This window comes from Salvelinus sp. IW2-2015, linkage group LG3, assembly GCF_002910315.2.
Source record: "Salvelinus sp. IW2-2015 linkage group LG3, ASM291031v2, whole genome shotgun sequence".
Taxonomy (NCBI): domain Eukaryota; kingdom Metazoa; phylum Chordata; class Actinopteri; order Salmoniformes; family Salmonidae; genus Salvelinus; species Salvelinus sp. IW2-2015.
This window is the reverse complement of record NC_036840.1, coordinates 31408967-31421084: the sequence shown is the minus strand read 5'-3', so window position 1 is coordinate 31421084 and position 12118 is coordinate 31408967. Positions and strand designations below refer to the sequence as shown.

Sequence of the window (12118 nt, the reverse complement as noted above, 5' to 3'; positions counted from 1 at the left end):
TAATAGTCATGTTAATTTAATAGTCCCACGGTTACTTAAAATCTTTTTTACATGTTACCACTTTCTCTGCCATCATAGATGTCTCCACGTCACTCGTTCTCGCCATTACAACTTTTACAGAGGTTTTATACAAAGTGTGAAWGAGCCTTCAACCGTTGTTTTATTCCCATTGACAGACATGTGCCTGGGAAAGAAAATGATATGTACCAAATTGAGCATTGCAAGAACTGACATAAAACATGACTGACTACATAAAGTCCTACATTTCCCAATCCAGCTGCAGGAGTCATCGAAAGAATTACAAGGTCACATGACGTACCAAATGCATGTACCCCTACTCACAAAGTAGAATGGCTATGTAGTCTTCATGTAGTCACACAGCTTTAAATGTGGCTAAACAATACCTCAAAGTGAAAAAATTGTGGTTTTGAATTATTTGAACTTAACAATTTGATACAAACGATTAAAAAATAGAGAGCACATTAAATAAAGGAGGTATTAAGYGTACAGTTACGTTATACTCGTACCTTTAAAAATGGTTTAATGGTTTTAAGTCGTGTACATTAACACATAYATCCAGTGCATACAGAAAGTATAAATGTTGGCCTAACATTGTATGTTAACACATACCAATAAATATTGTCAACAGTACCACTTTATAAGCAGGTCCGTCATGAACCTAACACAAACCGACTGGACTGTTTGACCACAGGTTAGATTGACGACAGAGCAAATCTTTCAAACGTGTACCTCGTTATGGCAAAAACAATAGAAGGTTTGCTTTCCTTAGAGCTGCCAATGGTGCCAACGGTGTCCAAAACAAAGAAAATACAATGAAACCCAAAGTAGTTTTAACTGTTTATCTAACATTCCATGTTTCCTTTTGACTGAAGGAAAAAAGAGAGAATGCCCTGTGCAGTGCAAATCTGACCTCTGGTGGCAGGTCCAATCATAGCTTTATTTCTGACTTCTCAACCGTCTATAGGGGCCTTTTTTCACTTCCTGTTCTTTCATCTGAATTGACATGAAAGAATAGGAGAGGAAGCTACACAAGACTATTGAGATGCACCCATGGTCTGAGGAGGACTCTTATTTTGTACATTTAGACTCACCCACCCCATCAAGAGGGTTCCCAAATCATTCATATTGATTGGCAACGGATGAGTCTAAAATCGATGTTCAGTGAAATTTTTTGAACACACTTATAGTGGCTCGTAATACTCAGGAGCGAGCCCTCCCGAGAAGACTCAAGCTTGACACATCTCCTTACAATGCCACATATAGAAAATAATGCTCTGGCAATCAAATAGACAACGTACAATGTTAAAAATTAAGAACAAAATGGAATGTAAAAATGATACTCAACTCAACTGAGCCAATATATATCAACTATTTAAAATGTACAACAATGCATTTTCCAAATGGTACAGCAATTAATAAAATACCGATAAGAACCTAGAGGAAACGGGAATGTATTTTCGATAAGTACCACTAGAGGGCAGTAAACACTCATGCTCACACATATCCAGTCATAAACTTGAGATATTTTGAACGTTCTCTGTAAAGTTTTCTGCACCCTCAGTGGGGGAAGGTTCAACCGGATGCATCCGGTTTTCATAGCAAATGGAAATAGAGACGGACTTCTTCTTTTGGACTTTAACGAGGCGACATCACAGAGCTAACCGTCTTTGGTGACACTCCATCTCAACTCCTCCACATTTACTGGATTGGTTAAACAGTGCAGATTCAGAAGAGAAAATCCCCTAACAGTTTTTTATTTTCTTGTCAGGACTAGAAAGAAAGAAACGCCGCTCAGACGATTCTTTTAAGCCTGCTATGTTAGGTTATGTTTTCTGTAACGAGAGATTTGTTACTATGCTGCCAAAGGTCTAATACTTTAAGCCTAGTATTCTCTCTTGCCCTCTTCCATTCAATACCCTATTAAGCATATTCCCTTTAATACCCATTTTTTGCGCTCATCATACCACTTACAGCCGCTCTGGTAAACTTGGTACACCATTGAATTCAAATGGACCAATTAAGATTCAGTACATTCTTGTCGAACTCTCAGGGTCTAAACGACAGCTTCTGTCCAACAATGAATTGCATGTGCACTGTGGCCTCAAACCTCTCACTGAATTACATTTTGTGACAGCCCCATTAATSTAGCAGAAAAAAAATATACATTCCATCATACAACTGACCCATGCAGCGGAGCCGACCCACAGCCCACCTGCTCAGAGGGTTTCTAATGTCGTACCTCAGTTAGCGTCCCTAGAAACTAGAGCCAKAAAGTCTATTTGTCTGTTTCTCTATTTGTTTTATGTCCCGTTGGTTCTTTTTTTGGCTCATCTGTTCATCGGTTCATTAATTTCTTCTCGTATGCTGTCTTTCAGGCTGTCTGTTTCTGTGGGTGTCACAATTGTACCGTCTGTGTTCATTTCTGTACTTCTCTTTTTCAAAACATATTCATATGTCTATGACTCCCCCTCTCCATTCCTTTGTCTCTCTGACTGTATGTTCATTGTTTTAGCCATGCCCTCCAGTGTCTGACAAGTCTCTCTGTTGCTGTTTCCCCATCGGCCCGTCTAGCTCAGTCTCTGGGTAGGCACTCCTCCTCGGTGATCCCCTGGGCCTTAAGCTCCTCCAGAACGTTGTCCAGGTGGCCTGGGTCGGGGTAGCCGTGTCCTGTCAGGTTGGAGCCGAACTCCGTCTTGTGGTGCACCTCATTCCAGATGACTGTGTCCGACTCGCCCGTGGTGCTGGATGTGCCCACTGAGAAGATGAGCCGCCGGTCCCACGCCACCAGCAGCAGCCTCAGTACCTGGGGGGGAGAAAGAGACGGAGTGAGAGAGAGAGAAGGAGGAAATTAATTAGCCACATAGTCCAGTCATTTCATCCACTGCAAACCGGTACAACTGGGTAARCTAGTAATCAAGAAGTTAAACATTAAACAGGAAGTAGGCTGGTGTTTACCTTGCGTCCCTTCTCGCTGTCAGGGAGGTAGCAGTGTCGGGGGAATCCCCGGGCGGTGAAGGGCTTGCCTGGGTTCGGGTGCTCAGGGCCCTGGGAAAGGTGAAAGGTCACGATTAGAATGTAAACAAGTGACATGTACAGTAGTTCTTCCTAAGTACTAAAGAGTGAATTGAAAATGATGGTCAACATCATGATTTACAGAACATCAGATGTGGATAAGCAATAAGGCTGTTACCTGGATGCCTGGCGGGATGTTATAGATGATGCGGATGGTTTTGCAGTCGGGGTGGCCGGGCAGCGAATGGGGGATAACGTGATACTCCATCTTGCCAGGCGGCTGGTTGCCCGTCTTCACGCCGTAGATGGTCTTGCAGGTGGGGCACTGAAGGCTGCCATCCTTGTTGCCATTGTTGTACATGGCCACCAGACACTGKAGGTGGTACTGGTGCCCACACTGGGCCAGGCGACCCACCGACTCTGCCCGCTGGATGCCCCCAACACCGGGGCCTTTGTAGCCCGAGGGCCCAGGCAGGGCCTCCATGCAGATAGTGCAGTCCTCCTCTGGGGGGYTGCGGACCTTCTGAAGGTACCTCTTCACTACTTCCTCAGGGGTCTTGCCTGAGAGAAAGGGAGGAATGGATGAGAGAGAGATTTTCACAAATTTCCTATGCTGGTGTCTGACTGTGTTGTGTGTGTGTGTGTGTGTGTGTGTGTGTGTGTGTGTGTGTGTGTGTGTCTCTGCATGCTACACCCACCTTTGCGAGCCTGCTTTTTGGTGGTCTTGCGGCAGCAGTGGCCGAGGCCGGGGACGGGCTTTATGTCACTCTTGCTAACGGGCGGGGGGTGGAGCACCAGCTTGGGGGGTCGGGTCAGACAGACAGGAAGTCCTGCGGCGCTCATCAGGATCCCTGTAATACCTAAAGACAACCAGCAGAAGGAGCAGTGAGACCACTTCTCCATCACCATCTATTGACACTGTTTACACACAATCTCATCCATCAGAAGCTACTCTCATTGACCATATGTGGGTCACATTAATTAAGAAATTAAACCTGATTCTCTGTAACACTGTCTATCATTGTTAGATAAAGTGGCCGTTGATAGGCCTAGCAACTAAGAGCGAAAATGAATTTGGACACTGGCATTTCCTTAACTAAGAAACTAGGCTTGTTGTTTATATTGTTTTGATAGTGTCTTAATGGCTGTTCCTACCTGCCAATGCAGGGTGGACAGGGCTGGATCCATTGAGGTTCTTCACAGGAACCGTTGGGACTCTGAAATACAAAACACACACTAGGGTTAAAAAAAACACTTTGTAACACACACACACACACACCTAGCAGACACAAACACACACCACACAGACAGACACACACACACACACACACACACATTCGGATTAGGATTAGGCACACTAATTGCTGTGTCATAGGTAAACTGCAGGTGGGAAACGCACAGGTGACCATAGCGTCTGCTGTTTGCTGTGTCAAGGCTCACATCTTGTTTGCAAGTCAAAGAGCTTTTACCAAGTCACGTTTTAGACACAATGGCTAAGTGGCTCATGGACTAGAATAGCACCATGTTGACATGTCGCTGCGCCAACCAGGACTCCCCTAGTTGTCTAAGCCCTGGCTGAAAACAACAACCCTAACCTGAGCCAGCACTGCTTTATCGTTCAGTACATAGAAGGTTGTGAAACCTCTGAATATTTATCAACAGGAAATAGAACCCTTTGGAGTCAGCAGAGTTGGCCCGTTGGTCAATTTCATCTTAATTCCAATCACCTCAGAAATGGAATATCRCTCCTATAGAAAAATGCCATGCCCAATATAACTGACAGGAATTGAAACAGAATTCAATAGCCAGGATTGAAATTGCCCATCATTCCCTACGGTCTTCTCTGTGGGACAACTGAAAGATTGYTGTGCTGTATCATTCTCATGATGAGACTCCACATTATTCGCAGTATAATCCAATCAGAAACCGTACTCACTTTGCGTTGAATTTGATTATGGTCATCTTGACTTTGATTGTGGAGTTTGTTTCTCAGCTGAATCTGCACAACACCTCAGCTACGAATAAATGTTTTATCCCAAAGACGCTTCCCGCTATCGCTTCTCCAAGCTTTAATCTTTCTCAATTCTATCTTACTTCTCCTTTCCAAATCTAAAGAATAAATCCTTGTTAACCTCAGATACGCCGTATCTCCCTGCTCCAGTCTCCCTCTCTAGATCAGTCAGTAGGTGTATGATTGTCCCATCTTATTCCTCTGGCTCTTATAGGGAAAATCCACCTGTTTCCATCTGTTGATGTCACCACACCGAGATTACCTGTCTATTAGCACATCACCGTGCAAGGCCGCCATACGGCAGACAGACACCAGCGCATACTGTAGTAATGACATTAGCTGGGGTCACACCCTCTAACCCTCGACACTAACCGTCTAGACAATGCTGTGGGATTTCACTGAGGGATAGTACATGACGTGAAGCAGGGGCTGGGATTGGTCTCGGGTGATTAATAAGGATCCGCCCCCTTTTTATTTATTTACATTTTGCCAAAAATGACATACCCTAATCTAACTGCCTGTAGCTCAGGACCTGAAGCAAGGATATGCCTATTCTTGATACCATTTGAAAGGAAACACTTTGAAGTTTGTGGTAATGTGCAATAAATGTAGGAGAATATAACACATTAGATCTGGTAAAAGATAATACAAAGAAAAGAACATGTGGTTTTTTGTACCATCATCTGTGAAATGCAAGAGAAAGGCCATAACGAATTATTCTAGCCCAGGCGCAATTTAGACCTTGGTCAATAGATGTCAGCAGTGTATGTGCAAAGTTTTAGACTGATCCAATGAACTATTGCATAWCAAATCAAACTTTATTTGCCCCATGCGCCGAATACAACAAGTGTAGACTTTACCGTGAAATGCTTACTTACAAGCCCTTAACCAACAGTGCAGTTCAAGAWGAAGAAAATATTTACCAAGTAGGCTAAAATAAAAAGTAATAATAAAAAGTAACACAATAAGAATAACAACAATGAGGCTATATACAGGGGGCACCGGTACCGAGTCAGTGTGCAGTGGTACAGGCTAGTTGAGGTAATCTGTACATGTAGGTGGGGGCGAAGTGACTGCATAGGTAACAAACAGCGAGTAGCAGCAGCRAGTAGCAGTCAATGTAAATAGTCCGGGTGGCGATTTTTATGAATTGTTCAACAGTCTAATGGCTTGGGGGTAGAAGCTGTTGAGGAGCCTTTTGGTCCTAGACTTGGCGCGCCGGTACCGCTTGCAGTGCGGTAGCAGAGAAAGCAGTCTATAACTTGGGTGACTGGAGTCTCTGATAATTTTATGGGCTTTCCTCTGACACCGCCTATTATATAGGTCCTGGATGGCAGGAAGCTTGGCCCCAGTGATGTACTGGGCCATTCGCACTACCCTCTGTAGCGCCTTATGGTCAGATGCCGAGTAGTTGACATACAAGGCGGTGATGCAACTGGTCAGGATGCTCTCAATGGTGCAGCTGTAGAACCTATTGAGGATCTGGGGACCCATGCCCAATYTTTTCAGTCTCCTGAGGGGGAAAATGTTTTGTYGTGCCCTCTTCACGACTGTCTTGGTATGTTTGGACCATGATAGTTCGTTGGTGATGTGGACACCAAGGAACTTGAAACTCTCGACCTGCTCCACTACAGCCCCGTCGATGTTAATGGGGGCCTGTTCGGCCCGCCTTTCCTGTAGTCCAAGATCAGCTCCTTTGTCTTGCTCACATTGAGGGAGAGGTTGTTGTCCTGGCACCACACTGCCAGTTCTCTGACCTCCTCCCTATAGGCTGTCTCATCGATGTCGACTGTTGTGTTGTCAGCAAACTTAATGATTGTGTTGGCCATGCAGTCGTGGGTGAACAGGGAATACAGGAGGGGACTAAGTACACACCCCTGAGGGGCCCCAGTGTTAAGGATCAGTGTGGCAGACGTGTTGTTTTCTACTCTTACCACCTGGTGGCAGCCCGTCAGGAAGTCCAGGATCCAGTTGCAGAGGGAGGTGTTTAGTCCCAGAGTCATTAACTTAGTGATGAGCTTCCTGGGCAATATGGTGTTGAACACTGAGCTGTAGTCAATGACCAGCATTCTCACATAGGTGTTCCTTTTGTCCAGGTGAAAGGGCAGTGTGGAGTGCGATTGAGATTGCATCATCTGTGGATCTGTAGGGGCGGTATGCGAATTAGAGTGGGTCTAGGGTRTCCGGGAGGATGCTGTTGATGTGTGCCATGACCAGCCTTTCAAAGCACTTCATGGMTACCGACACGAGTGCCACAGGGCGGTAATCATTTAGGCAGGTTACCTTCGCTTCCTTGGGCACAGGAACTATGGTGGTCTGCTTGAAACATGTAGGTATTACAGAATCGGTCAGGGAGAGGTTGAAAATGTCAGTGAAGACACTTGACAGTTGGTCCGCGCATGCTTTGAGTACACATCCTGGTAATCTGTCTGGCCCAGCGGCTTTGTAAATGTTGACCTGTTTAAAGGTTTTGTTCACATCGGCTACCGAGAGCGTTATCACACAGTCATCCAGAACAGCTGGTGCTCTCGTGCATGCTTCAGTGATGCTTGCCTCGAAGCGAGCATAAAGGCATTTAGCTCGTCTGGTAGRCTCGCGTCACTGGGCAGCTCGCGTCTGGGCTTCCCTTTGTAGTCCGTAATAGTTTTCAAGCCCTGCCACATCCGACGAGCGTCAGAGCCGGTGTAGTAGGATTCAATCTTAATCCTGTATTGACGCTTTGCTTGTTTGATGGTTCGTCTAGCATGGTATTCTTTCACTGTATTAGCTACTGTAAATTGGACAGTGCAGTTAGATTACCAAGAATTTAAGCTTTCTGCCCATATCAGATATCTATGTCCTGGGAAATGTTCTTGTTACTTACACCGTCATGCTAATCACATTAGAGCGAATAGTAAAAATGCTACATTAACCAAAGTCCGGTTCATCCACATATGCAAATTATTTTAAATAGGTACTGAAAYATACTGTTAGCCCAGCAACTTGGATATTTCTTAGCATCTTTCTGTTTATGAAGACAACACTGCACTGACCAACTGTGGATCATTCGTTGAATATACATTACCATCCACCATACCCAAGGTCCATTCCTCAACAGAGATATTCCTCATCTGCACATTTAGAACTAGTTAAACCCCCAACGCTCCCTCTTTAAAAATGTTGGTATCACTTTATTTGGAAAGCCCCTGACCCCTACAGATGATCTAGCGTAGATGTTCCATAAGTACAATTGGTTTCATTTATCAAGTGTATCAGCTGCAACATGTTACAACTCATTTTAAAACTTGAGTGGCTGAGGAAATTAAACTAGCTATTACACGTCAACAGTTGTAGATTACTTCTAATTCATCCAATGACAATATTTAGTTAATCATTTGAGCATCTGTAATAGTCTGTGAACCTCTTACTTATTGCACTGTCCAAACACTCAATCAACATTTCAATTGTAGGCCATAGCGCTTAACATTATCCCAAGTAACCTCCAAAGGCTAAAGAAAATGACCCCATCCCTCCACAGGACCTGTCTGGTGTCATCCCCTAAATTGCTGACCAATAGGGAAACCCCATGCATTTCATTGGGTCACCACCCTCCTGTATGGTAACAAGTGACTGTCTGGGTTACTATCCCCATGGTTCTGGTTTTCCCGCTCAGCCCAGTCAAAACTGTTCGCTGCTCTGGCACCCCAATGGTGGAACAAACTCCCTCACGACGCCAGGTCAGCGGAGTCAATCACCACCTTCCGGAGACACCTGAAACCCCACCTCTTTAAGGAAAACCTAGGATAGGAAAGTAATCCTTCTAACCCCCCCTTAAAAGAGTTAGATGCACTATGTAAAGTGTTGTTCCACTGGATATCATAAGGTGAATGCACCAAGTAGGCGCTCTGGAAAGAGCGTCTGCTATATGACTTAAATGTAAAAATGTAAATGGTCTCTCAGGGATATTAAGGTGTTGACGAATGTATGAATGAAACAGCACCTTCTGAACTAGAGCAGTAGATATAAACACACTCGTGCCAGGGAGCGAACCTGCAAGGTGTGAGATACGGAAGGATGGAGAACGGGTGGAGGAGAGAGGAAAAGAGKGAAGGAGGGGAGGGAGAGCGACAAGGTGAGGAGGAGTTGGGACTTGGGAGTTAACTGTGTTGTTTAGTCACGTTTGTTTGATCCCTGGAGCACTAGAAATTATATGACAAGAATAGTCACACACAGCCTGGCCATAGGAAACATATACACCCACAAGCTCTAAAATCATGTGTTGTGGGTCAGATCCTAAAACAACCGTCTGGTTCACAGATACCTGGAAATATACACACACTTGCCAGGAACACTGTGCCTGGACCACTGACATGCACACACGTGACAGGGGAGAAAGGGGTTGACCCTGTAACGTCATGGGTTAATCTCTTGACGTGGTTGACCATGCCCCAACCACTCCTTTTGTCACGCCTGCCCCCTGCTCCCCCTCTCTGGCGCTCGAAGGCGCCAAGCGGCCCATCCTTACGCACACCTATCACCATCGTTATGTGCATCATCGGTTCATTGGAATCACCTGAAATCCATCACTTATTGATTGCCTCTCCTATATCTGTCTATTCCTCAGTTTCATCCCCGTGTCAGCRTTAATGTAGTTTTGTTCCCCCTGTCCAGACGCTATCCTTGTTTTGTTTCATGTCGTTTAYTTATTAAATATTCACTCCCTGTACATGCTTCTCGTATCCCAGCATTTGTCATCACAGAATGCTGACACCACAATATTGGAAGCATCAGGGAGTTTTTTGTTTCTGTTTTTTTGTTGGTGACGTCGGGTCTGGGTGCCGCTGCCGAAGGAACCGGGGGTGCCTTAGCTGGCTTGAGAGGTTTTCTTGCCTCATTTGGCTCAGCAGGCTCCCATCCCACGTCATACCTCAGCCGGCTCGTCGGGCTCCCACGCCTCAGCCGGCTCGTCGGGCTCCCACGCCTCAGCCGGCTCGTCGGGCTTCCACGCCTCAGTCAGCTCCCATGCCTCAGTCGGCTCGTCGGGCTTCCACGCCTCAGTCAGCTCCCATGCCTCAGTCGGCCCGTCAGGCTCACCCAGGTGGTACGCCTGGTGGCACCCCTAGAGGGGTGGCTACTGTCACGCCTGCTTCCACTCCCCCTCTCTGGCGCTCGAGGGCGCCAGACAGCCCATCATTACGCACACCTGTCACCATCGTTACGTGCATCATCGCTTCACCTGGACTCCATCACTTATTGATTGCCTCCCCTATATCTGTCTATTCCTCARTTTCATCCCCATGTCCGAATTAATGTTGTTTTGTTCCCCCTGTCCAGAYGCTGTCCTTGTTTTGTTTCATGTTGGTTATTTATTAAATATTCACTCCCTGTACTTGCTTGTCGTCTCCCAGCGTCTGTCCTCACACACTTCACTTTTTTCAAAGGAAAACTTGCCAAACAAACRTGAACAGAGTTTACAACTATGCTATGAAGTGTTGAATGCATTAATCAATTAAACGTATTGGGCCGGTGTCCTGGACACAGATTAAGCCTAGTCCTGGAAGCACTTCGAATTTGTCCCTCAAATCAAACGTTATTAGTCACACACACGTGTTTAGCAGATGTTATTGCGGGTGTAGCGAGTGTTTCTAGCTCCAACAGTGCAGTAATATCTAACAAGAAATATCTAACAATTTCATAACAATATACACAATATACACAAATCTAAAGTAAAGGAATGGAATTAAGAATATATAAATATTTGGAAGAGCAATATCGGAGCGGCATAGACTAAAATACAGTAGAATAGAATAGAATACAGAATATAAATATGTAAACATTATTAAAGTGACTAGTGTTCCATTATTAAGTGGTCAGTGATTTCAAGTCTATGTATATAGGGCAGCAGCCTCTAATGTGCTAGTGATGGTTATTTAACAGTCTGATGCCTTGAGATAGAAGCTGTTTTTCAGTCTCTCGGGTCCCAGCTTTGATGTAGCTGTACTGACCTCGCCTTCTAGATGAYCGCAGRGYGAACAGGCAGTGGCTCGGTTGGTTGTTGTCCTTGATTATCTTTTTGGCCTTCCTGTGACATCGGGTGCTGTAGGTGTCCTGGAGGGCAGGTGCAATTGCCGTACCAGGCGGTGATATAACCTACTCGGGTGGCAGCAGTGTCTAGGCACTGCATCGCAGTGCTACTGCGCCACCAGAGTCTCTGGTTCGCGCCAGGCTCTGTCGAAGCCGGGCCGCAACCGGAGGTCCGTGGGGAGACGCACAATTGGCATAGCGCGTCCGGGTTAGGGAGGGTTTTGCCGGTAGGGATATCCTTGCTCAGTTATGTAAAAAAAAAACTTTTAAAAAATGTAATAAAATGTATGCACTCTACTTATAAGTCGCTTGGATAAGAGCGTCTGCTAAATGACTAAAATGTGATACAGCCACACAGGATGCTCTCAATTGTGCATCTGTAAAGTTTGTGAGGGTTTTAGGTGCCAAGCCAATTCCTTCCAGCTCCTGAGGTTGAAGAGGCTCTGTTGCGCTTCTTCACCACAGTGTCGTTGTGGGTGGACCATTTCAGTTTGTCAGTGATGTGTACGCCGAGGAACTTGAAGCTTTCCATCTTCTCCATTCCCTGCGGTCCCGTCAATGTGTGATAGGGTGCAGTCCTTCTTCCTGTTCCTGAAGTCCACAATCAGTCCTTTTTTTGTGACGTTGAGTGAGTGTTATTTTCACTGGCACCACACTCCCAGGGCCCTCACCTCCTCGCTCCATAAAGGCATCGCGATCTACGTCCAATGACTGGTCTACCGTTCAGTTGTATTTATGTTGAGAAATCCAGCCAAGTGTTCCCCCCCATCGAAAATAGCCTGACAAAGAACTGTCTAAACACCTGGCGCCTTATAATCAACTAGATGTCCACCTCTCACCAAAATCCTATTCCTAATAATAGAACTCAGACTTAATTAATAAGCAAGGTTACTCTCTCAGTGATCTCCTTAGTGTCAAACAACTATGCGTCGCCCTCATACTAGCCGACCCGTCCACACACCAACATAGTTACGATCAGTCGCCATACGACCTCTGCACCACACCAGACTC

The 12118-nt window shown here is 45.5% G+C and overlaps 1 protein-coding gene across 1 annotated transcript in view; it reads right to left on the bottom strand.

Moving 5' to 3' along the window:
• Positions 1 to 12118, bottom strand: part of LOC111954753 (E3 ubiquitin-protein ligase DTX4-like) — a 26090-nt gene continuing 13972 nt past the window's right edge. The window contains 5 exon segments of the mRNA XM_070435946.1: positions 1 to 2824; positions 2977 to 3066; positions 3212 to 3594; positions 3732 to 3893; positions 4189 to 4250. Of these exon segments, the coding sequence (XP_070292047.1) occupies positions 2594 to 2824; positions 2977 to 3066; positions 3212 to 3594; positions 3732 to 3893; positions 4189 to 4250 (928 nt within the window). The 3' untranslated portion in view covers positions 1 to 2593.